Source organism: Saccoglossus kowalevskii, chromosome 21, assembly GCF_978046115.1.
Source record: "Saccoglossus kowalevskii chromosome 21, keSacKowa6.1, whole genome shotgun sequence".
In the NCBI taxonomy this organism is placed as follows: Eukaryota; Metazoa; Hemichordata; class Enteropneusta; family Harrimaniidae; genus Saccoglossus; species Saccoglossus kowalevskii.
The window spans coordinates 487,889-514,230 of record NC_140661.1 but is presented as its reverse complement, the minus strand read 5'-3'; the positions used below and the strand labels follow the sequence as shown (position 1 = coordinate 514,230).

The 26,342-nt window shown below is 33.9% G+C and overlaps 2 protein-coding genes across 8 annotated transcripts in view; one reads left to right on the top strand and one right to left on the bottom strand.

Moving 5' to 3' along the window:
• LOC100371890 (poly(rC)-binding protein 3-like) overlaps positions 1–5,313 on the top strand; it is a 108,636-nt gene extending 103,323 nt beyond the window's left edge. For 3 of the 5 annotated variants that reach the window (XM_085495195.1, XM_085495196.1, XM_085495194.1), the window contains 2 exons: positions 1,947–2,066; positions 3,062–3,808. In XM_085495195.1, the coding sequence (XP_085351321.1) occupies positions 1,947–2,066; positions 3,062–3,326 (385 nt within the window). In that variant the 3' untranslated portion in view covers positions 3,327–3,808. Of the gene's footprint in view, positions 1–1,946; positions 2,067–3,061; positions 3,809–4,863 lie in introns of those variants that run through there. The other 2 variants (XM_006821443.3, XM_085495197.1) reach the window with 1 other exon arrangement.
• A 6,031-nt stretch (positions 5,314–11,344) lies between these two features.
• Positions 11,345–26,342, bottom strand: part of LOC100372040 (kelch-like protein 40) — a 28,600-nt gene continuing 13,602 nt past the window's right edge. For all 3 annotated transcript variants that reach the window (XM_078012642.2, XM_085495461.1, XM_078012643.2), the window contains one exon: positions 11,345–16,231. In XM_078012642.2, the coding sequence (XP_077868768.1) occupies positions 13,893–16,118 (2,226 nt within the window). In that variant the 5' untranslated portion in view covers positions 16,119–16,231 and the 3' untranslated portion in view covers positions 11,345–13,892. The remainder of the gene's footprint in view (positions 16,232–26,342) is intronic.

The following is a 26,342-nucleotide window of genomic DNA, read 5'->3' as shown; positions in this document are numbered from 1 at the left end:
AAGAAAGAAACTAGTTTTAATCCATCAGATATTATTGTATTGAACTCATTTACATTGCGGGTGAATGAGTGAGTGACTGTGTGGTGTGGAGTAGCATTACAGTGATCGCACACCATGACTGGTACGCCATATCGGTGTCCACCGCGGCCTTGCACTACACTACGCTAGATCGCCGCCGTGGTCCAGCTGGATCGACTGTGCGTACCCAGGGTACATGTCCGTAGTTGCATCGTTACCCCATCCCACTAGTGTTTTCAAACAATCAAGGTAGATATTATTGGCAACTGTCCTGTCATTGTAATAGTGGGTGGGATTTGACGAATACTAAGAAGCCAAACGAAACTTACAGGCGTAGCGGGCAAACGAACATGACCGGAAAGCTAGTGGGTGTTAGCCATCCTAGAAGGAGAACCAACAGTGATTTTAATCTCACTGTATAAATAAACAGGTACACACCTGAGAACACTGATACTTTCATTTATTTATGCAAACTGTGCCCAGACTGTTACATTAACCAGGAGTCAATGCCGAGGAAATACAAGTCACGTCCATCATCATCAATCTCGTTTCACAAAATTGTACAACTCACTACAAAAACTGAACAAGTTTATCTCTCTGTACTTGTAGACATACATTGTACCCCATTTCGTTTATCGCATTTGCTTGGATAAATTATCCTCAGTTAACCTCACTTCATCAACACGATAGGGCAAACTAACCAGGAGGCCACCGGGACAGCGGCATCAGTCGCAGAATCTAGAAGTGCGCGTACTAGATGGAACGCTGCGACCGAACGATTTTGGTATTAAATACTTGTTATCTAACAGTTTCTCTGCTTTTTTAAAAGTTTCTTGTTTATTCATTTTCGAAAACAACATTGTATTCATATCCATGGGACAGGGCCTTGATGCTCAATGATGTAATATATTATCGTGAATAATCTGCTGCAATGACGTCATAAAATCCACTGGTATTGATAATGCTATAATATAATACCTAGTAATGATTATAATAACGTGCAAAAAATAAATTTGTTGAATTGTCATGAAATGCAAATAAATTTAAACTTATTTCATCGTGAGCGAATAATTCCGATCGCAATTTCAACGCTCCATGCTGTAGAAATGAATATTCGCCATGTTCTGACCTGACCTGAGAGGTCAAATGATAATTAACCAATGAAAAGGATGGATGATGCCAACATGTTCAAATTACCATAACACATTTAAATATGTTAATGTTATTGAAGTTTTGAACCCAGCATGGAAGAGATTTGCCGATCTTTTGGCTTGGATTTTGATGGGAAAGTGGCATGATTTGTTTTTAAATAAAAAAATTAGCTGTTTTCAAAAGATAAACTGAGCATTTGAAGTTTAATTTAATATTATTTACAGCGATAACAGCTCATTGTCGAAACGAAGCTAACCCATTCACACTTGAGGCAATTATTATTATTATTATCTTTTATTTCAGGACAAGCCCATATAAAAAGTAAGAAAAAAAAAAATATTAACAAATTACACAGTATGCCTTAAATAGAATCGACCACGCCACATTTGCCATATACGTGATTTAAAAAAAATATCACTAGATAAACATAAATACTCTTGAATAGGCGTCAATGACTACGGCGAAACTTTTAGACATCAGAAAAGATTAAAATAACACCTTAAAAAACTGCCGAAAAATTGCCCTGGGCGGTTTCTAGGTCCCAATTTATTTTTTTAAAAACCCAAACTGTCGTTTAATGGCCCTGGGTGAATTTACAGCAGAATCCTATACATGTATAATATGTATTTATCATATATGTCAAGAGTACATGGATTTGTTGTACACTAAACACTCACTGTGTTGAATATCTCACTATGTGTGTGTATGCATAAACTAATGATATCGTAAGTTTCAAATACCATAGCAACAAAAATGGGAATTTTGATTAATTTCAGACAAATCTCAGGAGCCACAATCAAGATCGCCAACTCTCAGGAAGGTTCAAATGATCGGTCTGTGACTATTTCAGGAACTGTAGAGGCAATCAACCTGGCACATTTTCTTATCAATTCAAGGTAGGTTTTAAATTCAATGAAGAAAAGTGAGTGTGTTTTTATTAGCTACCTTATTCTATGCAGCTGAACTTTGACATTTGACCAGACTTCACTCTCTTCTCTGGCTATCACAATTCAATTCAAACTTCGAGAATTTCTTTATTTAGTCGACTGCCATATTTAGTACAAATATAATTGTGACATTATAAACTATGGATATTATTGTTACTTTGTATTCACTATATTGCAGACATTTGTACTTTAGTTGTGGTCAATGTTTTCTTGTCAGCTGTCAGGATAAAACCATTGTTTTAGTCTCAGGTCGTTTTTTAGTTACTATGTAGCAAATTAATCCACCAATCCTTACCCTGTTTCATACTATTGTCTTTTATCTATATTGCTTCCCCATGTTTCCTTTTCTGTTTCATTTCGTTGTCTTTTTACCCCCAGTATTTTATTTCTAGCATTTGATTTTTTCTTTTTTTGTGTTTTTATCCAAGCACCTTTATTTCCTATTCTCCTCTCAGTTTCAAGAGATGCTTTTACTTTTGTTCATATTTTCTTCTGCTGTACAACTACTTTACTAAAAGCAAACTATGGGTGTAGGAAGGGTTAAGGAGCTCTCAGTTTCGTTTGCATGTCATATTTTTCTTTCACAATGTGATTTCATATTTCCCATCACCATTGCATGCTTTCCATATTTTTATTAAATTGTCATGACTTTTGTCACCATGCCAACAGGGGGTCATAATCCTGTCTAATGATGCACCAATGCATGATATCACACTGGATCAGCTGTATCATGTCATTCATTTTGATAATGAAAAAAAAAAATATTTTTAGTGGGGCCCCTGATGCCATTGTGTAAATACATCGTAACTCCATTTGCCTAACCATCCTGGAAACCTAACCAACCATCTTTGTATTTATCCCACATTTTTATCCTTCTGACCATCCTTTGTCTCTAATCCCATGTTCCTCTAACCCTCCATCTATACCCCCTTTTCTCTACACAGTTTGGAACTGGCAAAAAACCTCGCCCCTGAGCTTGCTGCGAAAGCCAACTTGATCCCCACATCAGCCCTGATGACCATGAGTCCAACGACCCCTACTACCTCCCCTTCTCCCTTGGGTATCCCGATATCGAACCTGCTGAAACCGATGCCACTCCTCGGTCTGGAGGCTGCAAAGACAACATTCACTACGAAAATTCGTCCCAATTCCTCCATCGGAACTGCTGGATTAAAGAAAGCAAGCAGTAATAAATTTTCACCGTACTAACCATGTGGAACGAAGATTCCTAAGATGGCGCTGCTCAGTCTAGAGAATATGAGATGTGAGAGAGAGAGGAGGCGACAAATGCATGTTTTCATAACAAAATGACCATTTTGCATGCAACTAAAGAACAGAGAAGAGCTAGTTTTACTCCATTTTTTGGTTGTTTTTTTCCCCCATAAATGCATGAAATCAAAACTAGAAATAAACCATCCTAGTTTATTCATTGTAACAAACATGGCCATAGATTATTTGAATGGTAGTATTTATTTATATGTATCTTGTTGGCAAAAAAGTCTACTTACTTACTTTACTATATTACAGTATTTTTTTTATTTTAAAAAATTAAAAAAATATCTTTGGTGCAACTAAACCATACTTATTGTGGTGTGTGGAATCAAAACACTTGATAATCTGTATTCCTACTGTAGTTTGTCTACAGTTTTAGAAACCTTTAAATAATAAAGATTATAATTATAACAAGAGAATTACTAGCTGGTTACAGCATTGTTTTAAATTATTTATTATGGACTTGGAATACTGTTACAGTAGTTAAATTTATTAATTATGGAGATAATGAGTATTTCCAAGTAGTTTTGGAAGAATCTTTTTCTCCTGTCTTTGGAGCAGGGGTAAGCAATCATTGTGAACAGTACTTATCTTTAGGGTAGCTTTATTGCATATAATAGTTATATTTCTTATACATGGCTGGATCTTTTTAGAGTGTAGACTGAGTGAGAGACCTAATGAATGACCTTGACATTGTACAGTGTTAGTCATCGTATTATATATATATATAATAAGACTTCATATAGGGAACATGAAGATATTTTTAGCAGATGTTTTTTTTAGCTTGTATTGTCTTTATTCCTAGTTTTTAGAACGTATGCTCAGGAATGGATAAATTTTGAATTGCCAGTGTGCAGAATTTCCTTCATTGATGTCTGCCATTTTTATTTCATTTATTCCCATTTATTTAATGTCCATATTTCAGAGTGATATAAACTATTAACGTAAGTGTTATGTATGTTGGCTCATTTTTTACTGTCTTGCCATTGAACAGTTCTTTTTTTTGGCACTCACCATCATGACCTTTCTTGCACTGATTGTGGGTAGGTAAACTAGTACTTGACCCCAGCATGCATCATCATGTGGTCAAGATGGTGGGCACCAGAGACTTCCATATTGTATGTGATATTCCATCCCATAATATATTGTGTTGTGTGACAATCTTGTGTTTGTGGGACCAAATTACGCTACATGCTTATATCTTAAAATAGCTTCATCATTCAATTCAAAAACAACTTTGGATAATAAGAGTATAAATTTTAGAGAGGGCCAGAACTATCATGGTTTATGGTTCATGATGAAATGTAATTCCAAAACATTTCTTTCTTGTGCTGCTTCCATAAAATGAACATAATTCGAAAAAAAATAAACATAAAGAGGCTATATTATATACTTGCCAGAAATTAACACCGTTCAAGGTGTGAGCGTAATTGTTTGTTTGAATTTCTTTTCTCCACGTTTTTGTCTCTTCCAGGATTAGAACCGAAGTCAGTGGAATGGGAACAGTGTATCCCATCAGCCTATCCCATCATGCAACAGGCCATCAATTGCCATCCTAGCCCATAATATTTACCACAAATTGTATTCCCTCAAGTTAATAAAATGTGTTCAAAGTGGGAGCTGAGAAATTCTAAAAAAAAAAAAATTGTAAAAAATAATGAAATACTTATTATATAATACTTTTGAACTCAACAAGAAGTTTTTAAATTTTACATTAATTGAATGAGTTTTCTCAATTATTTGAGTAGTGATATGTAGTGCTGTGATATTGTGGGACCAAGAATGAATACTTCAAAATAATATGTGCATGAATTTTGGCCTTATGATATACAAAAACAGGTTGGATTGGTGTATTATTTTTGCTTGTATTCAAAGTTCTGGTTGACGCACAACTCTTTCTCTTTATTTGTAATCGTCAAGAAAACTAGGATTTATCACCCGCTATTGCAAACCCTGTAGCACTGTTAGCTCTTTTAACACCACTTTGTAACTTACCATCAAAATGTCTGCTAACGTTACTGCCACAACACAGAAGCCATCTTGTATGAAACAAACAAGTCATATATATATTATTCTTGTACTTAAATCAAGTATACCTGAAAACAAACAACTGTAGTGCTAGAAGGGCTAACAGTCAAACCCATTCTTTGAAAATATTATCAGGTGTAGTTGAGAGTGAAGAGGTCCATTATAATGTACTTAACAAGCTATGTGTGGGGTCCAATATTGTTTTTAAGTGAGTTCACTGCGTTTTTAGAGAGCTACAACTCAGGTTGTATAGTTATCTTGCCATTGTACACTCCAGTCTATTTATCTATTTACCAAATTTGTATTATTTGTATTTACTGTAGCTTTTGCTGTTCTGACTTTTGTTACCGTGGAAATTTTGGAAATAATATTAAACCATAATTGTAAAGGAACTAATCTTGGTTATATTGTTCATGTTCGTGACATTTTTAAAATTCTAAAATCCTGTTAATTTATTTAACTTATCATTGCATTTCTTAAAATGACATGGAATGAGATTGTTGAAAACTGATGCAACTTAATAAGGGCATGACATGACCTCCCTTACTAAGAATTCTAACTTGCAGTCATTTCTTTCAAAACTAGAATTATTAATAAATGTTATTTAGTGGTATCTGATATAAATGAATTCTACAAAGCAATATTTCACATTAAACAATAATTGCATAAATTATACATAATTCTGATTTCATTAACTGTGACATGAATTAATGAAAAGAAACAAGACACACAGACTGAGGTTAGTATTTAGATAAAGTGTTCTAGTATTTTTTTGTTTGGCTCTACTAAATATGTGTGTTCATAAATATTGTAATGCTTGCTTTAATAATATAAATCATGTAGAAATTAAATAAGTCTAAACTATTTGAAAAAATATATTTATTTGAGCACTTATCAAAATCCTGATTTGCCTGCCATTACTTATTAAGTGAATACTAATAGAGAAGAGGTGTTTAGTGGGAGGCTGAGAGGGTTTAAGCTTTATCTGATAAAATATGGCCTTAAAGGGTAGTAGTCATTTTTGACATGAGGCATATCATTTCATATGGGTGTTGTGGCATGAAATGACATGTGGGATTTAGTTGACATATCATGAGATGGCATGACACGTGGCATTTCGTGAAATAAAATGTGGAGTTTAGTTTCCATATGAGATTATATGTCATGTAGTGGCATGTGAAGAGATGGCATGACACATGGCATTTTATAAATGTCCATAGTAAATTTGTATGTCATTTCATGAGATGTCATTGATAATATGGAATTTCTTGAATGACATAGTTGATTTGTGGCATTTCATGTTATGACAAATAAATAAATTAAAAAAAAATATATTATTTCATGACACAACATTGGCAGCTTGATTTGTTGAGGGTTTTTTTGGTCAAGATTGAAGAAGAAAAAAATATGCAGAAGGTCTGCTCCCACTTTGTTCACAGGAAGTGTTGAATCCAAACAGCTTTAATTATAATGTATATTCATTCATTGCAACCATTTAACAGTTTAATTTTATCCTATTTTCTTGTCATTACTTAAATTTTAAGTATAACATTATTATGTTTAATTCAGTACTGTGTTTTATGTCTGTATTTCAAGTATATTAAAGGAATACTAGACCAAAAAATATGTGTTTGTACCCTTATATATTGATTGCATTGTATGTATTTAGGGACGGGTTTTAATAGCAGAAATAGTCATAAATGAATACCCAAGTATTAGGTTTCCCGCTCTAGGGATTCCACAACTCATCAAGTTCAAATAAAATTCATTACATGAGTAAATTGAATTTATTCATACTGGTTTGACCTGTCTGCTCCATTACATGGGTTTTCTTCATGTTGCATTTTAAAAACAGTCTTGTACAAAACAAGATCTTTAATGGTATGTCTATTCTGGTGGCATATTTATTATCATATCTGCTCTTCAAAACCAAACTAGCAATTAATGTTACAATAGTGTATTTGCTGTAACAATAATCCATATGTGCACACACGAATAACAGGTGTGTCTGGTCAACCATCCAGCATAAAATGATTTTTGATTACACAGCTTCTAATAAAACAAATACTAGTATGTGAAGTGAACTTTGTCTATGCTAGAAATGATTATTGCCACAGATTGGTTCAATGTGAATAAGGAGAGACGTACATCAAAAAGGTCACAATCTTGGTACTTTGTCGGTATGACATAAGCAAGCTTTTGCTCCGCTGAACTTGCTTTTGGACACCTGCATTACCCTTTGACAGATGTACATTCTTTTCTAGTAAACACGCATTCTTTTCTAGTAAACACGCATTCTTTTCTAGTAAACACGCAATTTTTTCTAGTAAACATGCATTCTTTTCTAGTAAACACGCATTCCTTTCTAGTAAACACGCATTCTTTTCTAGTAAACATTCATTCTTTTCTAGTAAACACCCATTCTTTTCTAGTAAACACGCATTCTTTTCTAGTAAACACGCATTCTTTTCTAGTAAACACCCATTCTTTTCTAGTAAACACGCATTCTTTTCTAGTAAACATTCATTCTTTTCTAGTAAACACCCATTCTTTTCTAGTAAACACCCATTCTTTTCTAGTAAACACGCATTCTTTTCTAGTAAACACGCATTCTTTTCTAGTAAACATGCATTCTTTTCTAGTAAAAACCCATTCTTTTCTAGTAAACAGGCATTCTTTTCTAGTAAACAGGCATTCTTTTCTAGTAAACACCCATTCTTTTCTAGTAAACACCCATTCTTTTCTAGTAAACACGCATTCTTTTCTAGTAAACACCTATTCTTTTCTAGTAAGCACCCATTCTTTTCTAGTAAACACGCATTCTTTTCTAGTAAACACCCATTCTTTTCTAGTAAACACGCATTCTTTTCTAGTAAACACCCATTCTTTTCTAGTAAACACGCATTCTTTTCTAGTAAACACCCATTCTTTTCTAGTAAACACGCATTCTTTTCTAGTAAACACCCATTCTTTTCTAGTAAACACGCATTCTTTTCTAGTGAACACGCATTCTTTTCTAGTAAACACGCATTCTTTTTCTAGTAAACACTCATTCTTTTCTAGTAAACACCCATTCTTTTCTAGTAAACACCCATTCTTTTCTGGTAAACACGCATTCTTTTCTGGTAAACACGCATTCTTTTCTGGTAAACACGCATTCTTTTCTGGTAAACACGCATTCTTTTCTAGTAAACACGCATTCTTTTCTAGTAAACACGCATTTTTTCTAGTAAACACGCATTCTTTTCTGGTAAACACCCATTCTTTTCTAGTAAACACGCATTCTTTTCTAGTAAACACCCATTCTTTTCTAGTAAACACCCATTCTTTTCTAGTGAACACACATTCTTTTCTAGTGAACACGCATTCTTTTCTAGTGAACACGCATTCTTTTCTAGTAAACACGCATTCTTTTCTAGTAAACACGCATTCTTTTCTAGTAAACACGCATTCTTTTCTAGTAAACACGCAGTCTTTTCTAGTAAACACCCATTCTTTTCTAGTAAACACCCATTCTTTTCTAGTAAACACGCATTCTTTTCTAGTAAACATGCATTCTATTCTAGTAAACACGCATTCTTTTCTAGTAAACACCCATTCTTTTCTAGTAAACACGCATTCTTTTCTAGTAAACACGCACTCTTTTCTAGTAAACACCCATTCTTTTCTAGTAAACACCCATTCTTTTCTGGTAAACACCCATTCTTTTCTGGTAAACACGCATTCTTTTCTGGTAAACACCCATTCTTTTCTAGTAAACACGCATTCTTTTCTAGTAAACACGCATTCTTTTCTAGTAAACACGCATTCTTTTCTAGTAAATACCCATTCTTTTCTAGTAAACACCCATTCTTTTCTAGTAAACACGCATTCTTTTCTAGTAAACACCCATTCTTTTCTAGTAAACACGCATTCTTTTCTAGTAAACACGCATTCTTTTCTAGTAAACACGCATTGTTTTCTAGTAAACACGCATTGTTTTCTAGTAAACACGCATTGTTTTCTAGTAAACACCCATTCTTTTCTAGTAAACACCCATTCTTTTCTGGTAAACACGCATTGTTTTCTGGTAAACACGCATTGTTTTCTGGTAAACACGCATTCTTTTCTAGTAAACACGCATTCTTTTCTAGTAAACACCCATTCTTTTCTAGTAAACACCCATTCTTTTCTAGTAAACACTCATTCTTTTCTAGTAAACACGCATTCTTTTCTAGTAAACACGCATTCTTTTCTAGTAAACACCCATTCTTTTCTAGTAAACGCGCATTCTTTTCTAGTAAACGCGCATTCTTTTCGAGTAAACACCCATTCTTTCGAGTAAACACCCATTCTTTTCTAGTAAACGCGCATTCTTTTCTAGTAAACACGCATTCTTTTTCTAGTAAACACGCTTTCTTTTCTAGTAAACACGCATTCTTTTCTAGTAAACACGCATTCTTTTCTAGTAAACACGCATTCTTTTATAGTAAATACACACACTTTTCTAGTAAACACATTCTTGTAAACACATTTTTTTGTGTAATTTGTGAATTCTAAACCTCTGTTGTATGTACTTTAACCAAGCTTAAATAAAAAAATTCCGCAAAATTATATTGCTTTTGGAATTTTTTGTTTTTAATTTGCTGTAACATCTCACTCATCAAAAATAGCAGTATTTTGTAGTGCTTTTCAATTGTTTACTTGTTGGCTACATTAGTCCCTAACATGTAACGATGTCATATAATATAAATTGTACATTCTATTTATAGGCTTGGCAGCAGATCTATATATGTAAATATTATAAAAAATATTCGCTATAAATAGAGAATTAAAGATATCTTCAATTAGAAATAGAATAGTTGATGGATGGCAATTGACAGACAGACATCAACATGAACCGCTCTGCTCTGCATCGTTAATGACAGTGCAGCTACAAAGAAAAAAATTAAAGATACCATCACAAAATGATCCAATCTCATAGAGGTCCACCCAAAGTATAAAAGCAATAGAAGTTTTCAAGAAGTCGGTTAAAAAAAGTTGATGCGAGACGACGACAGACAATCACCTATATCGACAGTTGTCATCTTTAATGAATATTTAACTTATAATTATAATGCTCCTGGATTTAAAGATGGTATGGATTATAACACCAGTTAAACAGTTGAGGGCGCCCTTGCTATTTATGAAACCAAGGTAAAAATAAAAACAAGCAGCCTCTCAGCTGAGATAGCTCCGCTGTTAACAATGCACATTACAATTAAAGAACAGATATCATTAGAAAATGAACAATATGTATAGTATCAAAGCAATCAGACTTGCGGTTTTCAACAATATTGGAAAATATCACTTTTTACCAAAAATTACAAAAATATTCATCAAAATTAGAGAATTGAAGATATCATCATGAAATGAACAAATCTGAGTTAGAGCCACATGTAGTACCTATATATGTAATATCAAAGCAATTGGACTTGAGGTTTTTAACAAGAAGTCGAAAATATCACTTTTTACAAAAAATGACAAAAATATTCACCAAAATTAGACAATTGAAGATATCGTTACAAAATGAAAAAATCTGAGAGAGGTCCACATGTAGTATCTATATATGTAATATCAAAGCAATTGGACCTGCGCTTTTCAACAAGAAATTGTAAATATCACTTTTTACCAAAAATGACACTTGCATATCAAATTTGAAAACATTCTGACTTGCGGTTTCGAAGAAGAAGTTGAAATTGTAAAGTTGACGCCGACGCCGATGACGGACAACAACGACGGACAATCAGTAATATGAACAGCTCTGCTGTGTTGACTTTGCAGAGCTAAAAATATCAGGAAGTTTGTCTTCTTTTCCAGTGTGCTGGCTTTATGTAAAGATATTTCTGCGGACATATTTATGTGTAGTGTTTTTTAAGGCTATTATAGTTTAAATAAATAAAGCAGGATCCTTGTGAACTAAGCATGGCATTTATTAGCTGATGTATCCAAATACTTGACATATAGTGACTTCACTAAAAAGTGCACATATATACAATTTCTACATATAATCTGACTTACATAATTAAAACATTATAAAAGAAACAACAAAAGTAGAAGACTTAAATATGCAATCCACCAAATTTCTTCTACCTACAAAACATACATACTATTAGTTTAAGTAATACAATGAACATATTCTTTCAAGTTTTCATCTGATCTCAGTAAATGAGCTAGAAAATATATGATGGCAAAAGACTGGTCAAATTTTCAAATTCAAAACATGTACTTCAATTGTCACTTATTCTGTTCAGAACACTCCAAACCAGTTCAAAGCAGTTCCATCCAGTCTATCCAGATCTCATTTAAATGTGTTGAATCTTAACTTAATAAAAACAAATGAGAAAATAAGTAAAAGATGAATATATAAATTCAATATCTGAATTAATTAAAGGGCGGCAGTCGTTGTGTCGCGTCCTGTTCGATATGGGACTCATAACGACGTATACAACGCGTGTAAAATACATTGTTTATTTACATGAAATTCAAACACGCGCTGCGTGACGACCACCGCGCTTTAATATTTATATCAGATGAATTTGCTCTTTCAATGTTATGAATATTCTAATTCTAATTGAAATGTCCTCTTGAAGTCTCTACAGATTAGAATATACTTAATAAAATTAACACTTTTTAAACATTAAATAATAATCAATAAAACTTAATATATATCTTTTGAACTATTTTTTTACAAAAAAGTTCATAGTTCTGATTTTTTTTGCATTTTTTTTTCGTGATGCAACATGGTTGATCTTTTCCAATGTTTTGCTAATTAGTATTAATGTGATGAATGATATAAACAAATTCACAATGTTTTAAAGAGTTGCTGCGCAGTCCATTAAAGTTTGACAGTGTGTCAGTCAATCATAAAATAAGCTCCATGGCCTATACAGCTACACTTGCCATAGGTGGTTGTCGCAAAGTGTGCAAGTAAAATACAGTTGCCATAATAAAAATATATTGCTATGGTCACAATAATGTGCAATGAATTCCCAAAAACAAAGAAATGTTTTTAGAAGATTTCTTTCCCACTATTTGATACAGCATTTAATATTTCAACATAAATGTGCTCGCAACATTCAGATAATCAAAGTATAATTATGATGATACCAATCCCATATCAGTGTGCCTGTTTCACCTTACAACATTCTACTCGTATACCAGATCTAGAAAGTAAAACAATTAAGATTGAAATACAATATTTTCAGTAATTACTCTTTAACCCTTTGAACAGTTTGGTGTCACATCAGATTTTGATCAAGGCCCAATCATGAAAGTAAGCGATTAAATGTTTGTACACACAATAATTAGAACAAGTCATTATGAACAAGAGTAGACAGTTAATTAGCCTGCAGGTGCCTTCTAAAACCAAAAGCATGAACATGGTTAAGATTCCTAGAATTTGCTAGTATTGGCCCAAATGAACATTAGCTTCAATAAATAGAAGACAAAAAGACAAAGACTTTTATGTTCAAAAAAGACATGGTATTTATTTATTTATTTAATTAATGTTGAGACCCAGGAAGTGATGTCAGATTTGAACTAAATATCTCTTAAAATAAACTTTTATCTTTACCCCAAATGTTTAATTGTTCATCAAAACCTGTTATGTCACATTATATGTTGAGAGAAATACAGAAAACTAAAGGTGAGTGTATCCTTTAGGCAGGTATCAGTGGGATGAGATCACTTGGGAATTTATAAATAAATGAATGATTAACATAATTAACAATAAGTGGAACTTATATTGGTATTCTCAGTAACTCAAATACTGCATGTCTATATAATTTGGCATATGTCACATGATCATGGTTATCACATTTGGTGTTCTAAAAAATTAAAAGATCATAAAACAAGTGTTTTTGTTTTTATCAAATCTAGCTGTACTTTGTTTGGTGAAATGTTTTTTCTGTGTCACCCTTTCCTACATTGCAATGCAGTAAACAATGAAAAGAAAAATATTACAAATTACTGAGAATACATACGTATATTAAAACTGGTGCCAACCATCACCAATTGGACATTATTAACCAATTATACTTGACCTAATTTGTTTATTTACATAATTCTATAATTTACAATTAAATTCTATCATAAAAATATGGATATTATGAATACTCTATTTAGCAAGCATTAGCATTACTGCAACTGGTATGAGGACATAATTTAAAACTGTACAGGGGTGAGGAGAAATACTTAGTGTGAGTAATGATGTCATGCTGGTAAGACGGTCAAACTTCTCATTGGTGTTCATTTCTATAAAGGTTCAAAATCTCATGATGTACCCTGTAACTGTAAGTGACTTATTTATGACTAAGGGGATTTATCTGTAAATAAATAAAATGTAAGGCACTGAGAATAGAATCAATATTTCTTCAGTTATTCAATCGTTAACCATCAAGTTCGAATTTATAATCATATTAGTAGAACTGACATTGCCATATGAGTAAAAATTCATTATGCGTCTCTAAGAATTCTTGCAACGACACAGTTATATGGTGGTGTTATATTAGGCCAGTTGACTTGATCATCAACCCATCCTTTCTTCTCACACTCCAGTTTCCATACTCGGTTTTCTGGTTCTTCTTCACCATTTTCACCACCCATTGCATACAAGGCACCATTGTAGTTGACTACTTGGTAAGAACATCTACCGTCAGGTATCTCTGGTCCAAAACGCCACTCGTTATTTATTGGGTTGTAGATTTCTACTGATTTCAAGACACTCTCTGACTGTCTATCATTCATCAATGACACTGTCCCACCAACCACATACAGCTCTTGTTTGAAAACTGCAACTCCTGCACTGCATCTTGGGAGAATCATGTTGGCTGCATTGGACCAAATATCAGTTCTGGGATTATAGCACATGACTGTGTCTAATATAGTTTCTTCACATTCACCTCCAATGACATATAACTGTCCACCAGTTGCAGTCACACAGTGCCCCTTGATGGTATTGGGCAATGGTGCAACAAAACGCCATGAGTTAGTTTGCGGGCTGTAAACTTCAACAGATGATAGCACACCATCAGGACCAACACCACCAACTGCATAAATCAGACCATCCAAAACTGCTAATCGGAAGTGGGTACGTGAAAATGCCATTGGAGCACGGGATAACCATTTCTTCTCAAACAGATCATATTGAAAGAGCCCACCTCCCCTTCGGTGCATCCTTCTGGCACTAAAATCTAGGTGCTGCTTGCCTGCAGCAAAAATCTGATTCTCTCCCATAACTACACACTCTGGATGCTCTATCAGATCAGGAAGAGTTTTTATCCGATAGTTATCATTGCCAATTGCAGACTCCGAAACTTCATTGCGTGACAGGATGATAATCATATCACGGAAAGGCATGCCTCGTCGAGTGTTGACATTCATGTTACTTAGAAGCTTCAGGTTAGGTCTACGATCCTTTAGTAGATGATACTGCAATGCTTCTTCAAAGATCTGTTGACATGGTTTGGAAGAATAAATGAGACGTTCACGTTCCATACAGTCGTGAATGAAATACGGACTAAGAAGAGAAAAACGAACATGCTTGATAACTTCAAGTAGATCATCTTTGCGGCCTTCCAGGTCACGCTTCACCCAAGTCATAACAGCTTCATAGACTATTTCTTCTCGGTCAACATTGATATCATCTTGGGATATGACATCTACAATTTTATCTTTACTTAAGTTGTAAAACTCTTCCTCTCTACAAACTTCAGTAAATTTCTCAAAGATTAACTTCCTTGCAAGTTCTTGTAGTTTACCACATTCGTGTGCGGATGCAAAGAAGTAGATGTTGATGCAGTTATTCAATGTGACATGCTTCTCCATGTAAGTTGCACATGCATCTCTTAGATTTAACAACTGGAACATATTGGAAGCCAACATAACGGCTTGTACGTTGTCAACAGTAATTTCCAACTCAGATGTATATGCATACTCAATTATCAACCGCATAGCTTCTGCTTCAACACCATTAATTCGGATCTTATTTTGTCGACTTTCAGTGAGATCATGTGTGAACATAGCATGAAAATAGGGACTACAGGATGCTAAGACAATACGATGACAAGGATAAGATTCATTCTCCACACAAAGGGTTACATCCACTAGATCTTGACTGTCATACATAGTCTTAAGTCCTGATAGTATTTTAGGCAGATGCTGAACATCAATATATTTGTACGTTTCCGGGAAGAAGTCAAATACATTTTCAGCAGTGGGCTTACACTCATTTGATGCTTTTGAACTTGTAATGGTAGTGCTAAGAGATGGTTTTGACTGTGTTACTACCACTGATGGTTGAGTTGTGTCATATTTATTTGAAGTGTATGATGACACAGATAAATGTCCCCTCATATGATCTCTCAGTTCTCTCAAATCTCTTTCTGATCTTGAACTCCAACCTGATCCAAAAGAATAATTGGAGGCGCCACTAGTGGTATTATCCTCTGCATCTGGATCTTGTAGAAAGTTCACATTAGGTACCTTGGGCATTGATTTTCTTTTGACCATGGGACTTGGTGAATGTGATGCACCAGACAGCAATTCCTGTAACTCTGCTCTGTCTCGTTCGGCCTGTGTTCTTCTCTTGGACATTTTGGGACTAGGAGGTGGCATATCATGGTGCATCTCATCGCCATCACCACTATTACCACCACCACTGCCTCCCAGCAGTCTCCGCATGGACCGAATTTTGATGCTTTATATGTACTGAACAGAGAGATAATGTGCACACTTGTCGTGTGAAAAGGATGCCTTCAAGACCTTTCTGCAATATCTGATAGGTCAGGTAAAATCTGTAATATAAAAAACATTAAATGTATTTAACAGGATTATGAAATTTAATATACAAGATGAAGAGAGACCGTTTTGGTTGTCCATGACCCACTCTGCAATGTTATCATGCCAGAATTAATGTAAAAAGGAATTTAAGATTCATATAAAACATCAGATACACACCACTCAGTTACTAACAAATGTAAATATCATTTTCAAAATCAAATAAAGATTGGAAATATTATAAATAACAATAATTATTAATATTTTGGTAAATAATGGCAAATCTGTGAAAGGTGGTCACATAAGAGAGGTGGTCTTATACACAAGTTGCTCATATATACATTATGTCTTGGCACTACTTAAAAGTGTTCTCTAACAGTATATGGCAAATTTGAATGAAAACTGTTAAGCATGCATGCATGTCCACATTTTCAGCAAATAAAACTCCCAGTCAGCTATCTCTAATCAAATCTCAAAATGAATTGACAGGCACATGTATTTATTTATGATACATGTGCAAAATATACAGAAAATTGAATGAAGCTAGGGAGGTCAATAATTAGTGACACCTTGTGATACAAACACATATCCAGAATAAAGTGTTCAAAAACACAAGTCATTGAAAATGACACAGTCCCCGTTAAGTTCTCTTTGTGCTCGTCATATTAAAGTAGAGGGGTTGTCGCGAGCGTGTCCTTGAAACTTGAGTTCCAAGTGGCATATACAACAGATTGTTTATTTACATCAAAACACGTTTTCCGGGCAAGGTAATATGTCCAAAATAAAAACAGCCGTTATTCGGCCATCTTTGATCTGATTATGAAACACACTGATATGTATGATGTATGTGCCAAATACGAATGAAAATGGTACATAAATTGTAGAAATATAGTAGTAAGGCCAAAAAGTCAGATGGCTGTCAATCGGCCATCCTTGACCAGATTTTGAAACAAATTGTCATGGACATGCATCCTAACATGTATAAAGTACATGTATGTGCCAAATTTGAATGAAAACTGACAGAGATACCGCATAAAAAAACAAAACAAGATGCCTGCCAGTCAACCATCTTTGATCCAATTGCGAAATAAATCTTCATGGACATGTATCCTAATATGTATAATCTATGTACCAAGTTTGAATGACAACTGACAAAGCATGTCCAAAATACAACATTTTCAAAAAACAAGATTGCTGCCAGTCTGCCATTTTGAATCAAATTGCTAAACCACTGCATGTGCATATGTCCCACATAAGGTACTAGGCACATGCAAAGAATGAACGGAATCGGTCCACAGGATTCTGAAATATGACTCTTGGACAGATTGAGGGACGGACGGACACACGGACGGACGGACAGACTCAGGAACTCACAGACGGTCGGGGACATGTATCCTAACATGTATGATCTATGTACTAAATTTGAATGAAAACTGACAAAGCATGTTCAAAATACAACATTTTCAAAAAACAAGATGGCTGCCAGTTGGCCATCTTTGATCCAATTGTGAAATAAATCGTAATGGACATGTATCCTAACATGTTTAATCTATGTACCAAATTTGAATGAAAACTGACAAAGCATGTCTAAAATACAACATTTTCAAAAAACAAGATGGCTGCCAGTCGGCCATTTTGAATGGAATCGCTAAACCACTGCATGTGCATATGTCCCACATAAAGTACTAGGCACATGCAAAGAATGAACAGAATCGGTCCAAGGGATTCTGAGATATGACTCCGGACGGACGCACGGATGCACAGACTCACAGACACACGGACGCACGGACGGACAGAGACCGAATTATAAGTCCCCATTTTCGGATTTCGTCCAAACGGGGACTAATTAAAGAACAGAAGATATCATTAGAAAATGAACAATATGCATAGTATCAATGCAATGGGACTTGCTGTTTTCAACAAGAATTAAACAAGCAGCCTGTCGGCTGAGATAGCTCCGCTGTTAGCAATGCACATGGCAATTAAAGAACAGAAGATATCATTAGAAAATGAACAAATCTGAGAGAGGTCCACATGTAGTACCTATATGTATAATATATCAAAGCAATTGGACTTGCGGTGTTCAACAAGAAGTCGAAAATATCACTTTTTACCAAAAATTACAAAAATATTCATCAAAATTAGAGAATTAAAGATATCATCATGAAATGAACAAATCTGAGAAAGGTCCACATGTAGTACCTATATATGTAATATCAAAGCAATTGGACTTGCGGTTTTCAACAAGAAGTCGAAAATATCACTTTTCACCAAAAATTACAAAAATATTCATCAAAATTAGAGAATTAAAGATATCATCATGAAATGAACAAATCTGAGAAAGGTCCACATGTAGTACCTATATATGTAATATCAAAGCAATTGGACTTGCGGTTTTCAACAAGAAGTCGAAAATATCACTTTTCACCAAAAATTACAAAAATATTCACCAAAATTAGAGAATTAAAGATATCATTACAAAATAAACAAATCTGAGAGAGGTCCACATGTAGTACCTATATATGTAATATCAAAGCAATTGGACTTGCGGTTTTCAACAAGAAGTCGAAAATATCACTTTTTACCAAAAATGACAAAAATATTCACCAAAATTAGAGAATTAAAGATATCATTACAAAATAAACAAATCTGAGAGAGGTCCACATGTAGTACCTATATATGTAATATCAAAGCAATTGGACTTGCGGTTTTCAACAAGAAGTCGAAAATATCACTTTTTACCAAAAATTAAAAAAATATTCACCAAAATTAGAGAATTAAAGATATCATTACAAAATGAACAAATCTAAGAGAGGTCCACATGTAGTACCTATATATGTAATATCAAAGCAATTGGACTTGCGGTTTTCAACAAGAAGTCGAAAATATCACTTTTTACCAAAAATGACAAAAATATTCACCAAAATTAGAGAATTAAAGATATCATTACAAAATAAACAAATCTGAGAGAAGTCCACATGTAGTACCTATATATGTAATATCAAAGCAATTGGACTTGCGGTTTTCAACAAGAAGTCGAAAATATCACTTTTTACCAAAAATGACAAAAATATTCACCAAAATTAGAGAATTAAAGATATCATTACAAAATGAACAAATCTGAGAGAGGTCCACATGTAGTACCTATATATGTAATATCAAAGCAATTGGACTTGCGGTTTTCAACAAGAAGTTGAAAATATCACTTTTTACTAAAAATGACAAAAATATTCACCAAAATTAGAGAATTGAAGATATCATCATGAAATGAACAAATCTGAGAGAGGTCTACCCAAGGTACATATACACCAAGTATCAAAGCATTCAGGCTTGTAGTTTTCAAGAAGAAGTCGAAAAAGTAAAACATTGACACGGACGACGACGACGGACGACGACGACGGACAATCACTCATATGATAAGCTCCGCTCGACAAAGTCGACAGCGGAGCTAAAAATATCATTTTTCACCATAAATGATTGTGGTTTTTAACAAGAAGAAAATATCTCTTTTTACCAAAAATGACAAAGATATTGATCAAAATTAGAGAATTGAAGATATCATCATGAAATGAACAAATTTGAGAGTGGTCCACATGTAGTTACCTATATATGTAATATATCAAAGCAATTGGATTTGTCGTTTTTAACAAGAAGACGAAAATATCACTTTTTACCAAAAATGACAACAATATTCACCAAAATTAGAGAATTAAAGATATCATTACAAAATGAACAAATCTGAGAGAAGTCCACATGTAGTACCCATATATGTAATATCAAAGCAATTGGACTTGTGGTTTTTAACAAGAAGTTGAAAATATCACTTTTTACCAAAAATGACAAAATTATTCACCAAAATCAGAGAATTGAAGATATCATTACAAAATGAACAAATCTGGGAGAGGTCCACATGTAGTACCTATATATGTAATATCAAAGCAATTGGAATTGCAAAATTACAAAAATATTCATAAAAATTTGAGAAGATATCATCATGAAATGAACAAACCTAAGAGAGGTCTACCCAAGGTACATATACACCAAGTATCAAAGCATTCAGGCTTGTAGTTATCAAGAAGAAGTCGAAAAAGTAAAACATTGACACGGACGACTACGGACAATCACTCATATGATAAGCTCCGCTCGTCAAAGTCGACAGTGGAGCTAAAAATCCTACAAAGAAAACATGAAGTTGAGACTACTTTAAAGAGCCCAACAAAAATATGAAAACATAGTTGAACTCTGGTGACCTTGCCCTTTGCTATATAATATTATTCCCTTTATCATAGTTTGTTTCAATATAAACATACATTGTCATAATTAATTTTGAATACAAACAAGTTTTGAGGTTGAACCAACAGTGAATGTCCTCAATAGATGTAAATATCTTACAAAAACATTGGTGCCTAATTTGTTTAATTATTTTAAGGGACATAATTTCAAGCTTTATTCAAAGTAATTCAGATTTTTTAGTATAAAAACAAATGCCTCATCGCAAAAAAAAAGTGCTGCATTTAGATGTGAATAGATTCATAAAACATGCAAGATAGCAGAAAATCTTAGCTGGCTTTTGTCCAAGTATTTTGTACAGCATATGAAAATTTGTGCTTACAAGTCTTAGTAGGGGATTTGGATTATAACACGATCTAAATCCAACGTTAAGCCTATAAACGTTCCATTGTTTTTAGTGCCAAATCCCTTTGTTAAGTACAACAACAAATATTTCTTTGGTGTTTGTGAGCTCTTGTGTGATTGGTCAATGCATGGACAGCTCTTCCACTTCCGTGTTTTACTCCCTATCATTTTGGGCCCTGTTTAACCATAGACAGTATAGTAGTATAGTAACACCATGGATGTAATAAGATTATTACCTCCATGGTAACACCAAAGTCAAACGCCGTATGCCCAACGCAAGCTGGGCTGGAATATTATAATGAGCAAGTAAACAATGACGTGTTATTTACTTTGATGCGATGTCACTACTTTCGTATCGAACTACAAGTATCTTTCCCCAAACGAGTCGTTTTCTTTCCGCAATACACATTTTTCGAACACACAATAGTTATCAGATGTAAATATTACTTTTAATATATATGTTCCTGTCTAATTGAATAAAATTATAAGTTAGTTTCAGACGGCAGTAATGTTTCCATACATGCTATATTCAGTTTATACCACTTTTTCTACAAAATATTTGAATATTTTTGTTTTCATGATGCATGAATCATCTTATTATGTTATTGTTTACCGACTATGCTCGTTTTTTTATTGTTCTCTGCCACGCATTTTTTTTCAAACAGACTTTGAATCTGTATGTTCTCCCGTCTGTCACCATCTTGACTATAGCTCACACTCTTTCAACCGGAATTCATGTCTAAGGTTGTACCCCATTTTCGACAAAATACTCAAATTTTAGTTTTTATAATGCATGAAACTTCAAATTTTGTTATTTTCACCGACTACGCTTGTTTTTTGTTGTTCTCTGTCTCGCATTTTTTTAAATAGACTTTCATTCCGTCTTCCGTTTTCACGTCTTGACTACACGACCAGTCCTTCAGTCTGAATACACGTCTACCTACGCTATACCTTGTTTTTATTAATAATTTCAACAAAATAACTCGAATACTTGTGTATAAATGAGGCACGATTGTCTTTATTATTCTATTTTCACTATTTTCGTTTTTTTGTTAGCGTTTCAAAGGGTTTCTTTTACGTGACGATCAAGAAAACGAAAATCTTCGCTATTTTCGATGTTGATGCCCGGGCTCTGAATCACACACACAGAGTTGTTAACATGAATTGCTGTGTCTACTGCGTTTGGATCTTCTGCACTATCATTTCCACCGTCATCAAAATCCGAAAAAAAACATCGAGCAAATCATCTACACACGGGAACTCGTGATCATATAGAATACCGCATTCGTGAGAGTTCACGACTCTCGTCGCCTAAAAACAGAGTTTTCAAGACGGCACTTTCTTCATAGTAAACAGATGTACCCGTAAACCAATTTTGACAGGAAACAGAAGCATATTTTAGAAGCTAATTTTTTTTAAATCACTTTTGACCAAAAATACACATTTTTGTGCATATTTCAAACTACAGTGTCCATAAAAAAAAAAACTTTTTAAATGTTTAAATTCATACAATAGCTTTCCAAAAATATATAGTTTTGTGGACAAGGGAGGTCATCTTGCTTGCCTAATTAACTAATTAAAATACCTGTCAGGTAAACTGCATCTCTACCTTAACGAGAAATCAAAATAAACATTTAGTTTATGTTAACGGTTAGTTTAAATCAGCTTAACTTTTTTCCAGCCTACCCTGCTACAATAGAATTGCTGGAGTTGCTTGTCCTTCCTACTATATTGTCTATGGTTTACAGTGTCCATAAACAAGCAGCCTATCGGCTGAGATAGCTCCGCTGTTAGCAATGCACATTTCAATTAAAGAACTGAAGACATCATTAGAAAATGAACAATATGTATAGTATCAAAGCAATCGGACTTACAGTTTTTAACAAGAAGTCGAAAATATCACTTTCTACCAAAAATGACAAAAATATTCACCAAAATTAGAGAATTGAAGATATCATCACGAAATGAACAAATCTGAGAAAGGTCTACATGTAGTATCTATATATGTAATATCAAAGCAATTGAACTTTTGGTTTTTAAGAAGAAGTTGAAAATATCACTTTTTACCAAAAATGACAAAAATATTCACCAAAATTAGAGAATTAAAGATATCATCACGAAATAAACAAATCTGAGAAAGGTCTACATGTAGTATCTATATATGTAATATCAAAGCAATTGAACTTTTGGTTTTTAAGAAGAAGTCGAAAATATCACTTTTTACCAAAAATGACAAAAATATTCACCAACATTAGAGAATTGAAGATATCATCACGAAATGAACAAATCAGAGAGAGGTCCACATGTAGTACCTACATATGTAGTATCAAAGCAATTGGACTTGCAGTTTTTAACAAGAAGTCGAAAATATCACTTTTTACCAAAAATGACAAAAATATTCACCAAAATTAGAGAATTGAAGATATCATCACAAAATGAACAAATCTGAGAGAGGTCCACATGTAGTACCTATATATGTAGTATCAAAGCAATTGGACTTGCGGTTTTTAACAAGAAGTCGAAAATATCACTTTTTACCAAAAATGACAAAAATATTCACCAAAATTAGAGAATTGAAGATATCAAGATGAAATGAACAAACCTCAGAGAGGTCTACCCAAGGTACATATACACCAAGTATCAAAGCATTCAGGCTTGTAGTTTTCAAGAAGAAGTCGAAAAAGTAAAACATTGACACCGACGACGGACGACGACGACGGACAATCACTCATATGATAAGCTCCGCTCGACAAAGTCGACAGCGGAGCTAAAAACAAGCAGCCTATCGGCTGAGATAGCTCCGCTGTTAGCAATGCACATTTCAATTAAAGAACTGAAGACATCATTAGAAAATGAACAATATGAATAGTATCAAAGCAATCGGACTTACAGTTTTTAACAAGAAGTCGAAAATATCACTTTTTACCAAAAATTACAAAAATATTCACCAAAATAAATAGAGAATTGAAGATATCATCACAAAACAAACAAATCTGAGAGAGGTCCACATGTAGTACCTATATATGTAATATCAAAGCAATCGGACTTACAGTTTTCAACAAGAAGTCGAAAATATCACTTTTTACCAAAAATGACAAAAAAAATATTCACCAAAATTAGAGAACTGAAGATATCATCACAAAATGAACAAATCTGAGAAAGGTCTACATGTAGTATCTATATATGTAATATCAAAGCAATTGAACTTGCGGTTTTTAACAAGAAGTCGAAAATATCACTTTTTACCAAAAATGACAAAAATATTCACCAAAATTAGAGAATTGAAGATATCAACATGAAATGAACAAACCTAAGAGAGGTCTACCCAAGGTACATATACACCAAGTATCAAAGCATTCAGGCTTGTAGTTTTCAAGAAGTCGAAAAAGTAAAACATTGACACGGACGACGACGACGGACAATCACTCATATGATAAGCTCCGCTCGACAAAGTCGACAGCGGAGCTAAAAAAATACTTACAAAATTTTAAAATTCATACAATAAGGTCTCCAAAAATATATAGTTTTGTGGACAAGGGAGGTCATCTTGCTTGCCTAATTAACTAATTAAAATACCTGTAACTGCATCTCTACCTTAACGAAAAATCTAAATAAACATTTAGTTTATGTTTACGGTTAGTTTAAATCAGCTTAACTTTTTTCCAGCCTACCCTGCTACAATAGAATCGCCTATGGTTTAACTCCGGGGTTACGTCCAAACGCCACCCTCTTGACTGGAGTTGTGTTAGAAAATAAACCTTTGTTGTTGCGGTGTACGCAAGAAGATGAACTACTTATGTTTTTAACATCACTTCACCTATTAACAATTCACCCCTAGACGTGATAATTCCATTTCAATAGTAAAAATCCGTTCTCAAATAATCACAACCTCACTGAAATTCATTTTCTATTCTTACCCACAAGCCACACCCAGACCATTCATCAAAACGAGTGGTCTGGGGTATACTAGTATTGTGACCCATGCCAAGGACTTCCTGTTTGTAATGCTATATGATAAATCAGATTAACTATAACGTGAAACCAAATGAAAATCATTCTAAAATAAAGCACCTATATCCAATTGATTCTGGATTCATTGACCAGGGAGAAAGAAATTACATTTGCAATAACAATCGACGAGCAGGTCCGGATAGTAACGTTCGGTTGACGATATAGACGATACAACAGTACTGATTGGACCTACATGAATGCTAATCTATTTCACATAACCAAATGTTTTGTTTTTTTTTGCTGTCGTACATTATCTTCGGTAATAACTCCGAAAGTGAAGTCTTATATCTTCAGCAGAACGTAGCCGTTAAAACTTGCAAAATGAGTCTGTTTCGATCGATCATCGCTTAAGCAGCATACAATTTATTTATTTGTTGACTCATTTAAAAAATACGAACAGTGTCAATATTTAAAACTGCATTTTGTCTGTCTCTGACATGCTTCAGAATGATATAGATCTTGGCCAATCGTATTTTTACAAAGGACCTGAATGTACAGCACTAATTTTACCCAACCTCATGCTCGTTTCTGTGTTTCGATCATTATTTTTACTCGCTTATGCAACCGCATGTTGAATAATTTCCGCTTAATTTTTCGAGCGCGCGAACCCAGAAATATCGCCCGTCTGCATTCTCGCATTTTAAATACATGGCCGTGGCATCAATATGTTCCTGGTTGTCTCTGCTCTCTGCCCTAAGGAGTTAGCATTGCCTGTATCACGTAATTGTCTCGATAATCATATTGTTGAAACGAGGTAGCAGCCCTGAACACAGTCCCGCTCTATCAGCTTGTTGTGGAACGTTCACATAACAAGAGGTCATAGTTCAAGTTACGTTCGCGAACGAAACAAAGTATGGTGGTTTGGAAGTGTCGTTCGAAATTAAATAATGGTTAATACTCGTTGAATCCTCAAACTTTAGCACTTAAACAATCATTGCGACAACTCATGTGCCAGTGTTCAGTGTTTGAACAAGCGGTCAGTGTTTTTAATAAGCGAGTGAGAAAAAAAAAGGATAAAAACATGGTCGTTTTTCTGGTCGGAAATTAAGCGATGTGCTGTTGATTAAAATGTTATAACATAGTTGAACTCTGGTGACCTTGCCCTTTGTTATATAATATAATTCCCTTTATCATAGTTTGTTTCAATATAAATATGCATTGTCATAATTAATTTTGAATACAAACAAGTTTTGGGGTTGAACCAACAGTGGGGAATCAGTCTACCAAATGTCCTTAAAAGATGTAAATATCTTACAAAAACATTGGTGCCTTATTTGTTTAATTATTTTAAGGAACATAATTTCCAGTTTTATTGAAAGTAATTGAGATATTTAGAATAAAAACAAATGTCTCATTGCAAAAAAAAAGTGCTGCATTTAGATGTGAATAGATTCATAAAACATGCAAGATAACAGAAAAATTTAGCTGGCTTTAGTTCAAGTATTTTGTACAGGTGTCTGTCAAAAATGAATGATTCACTGA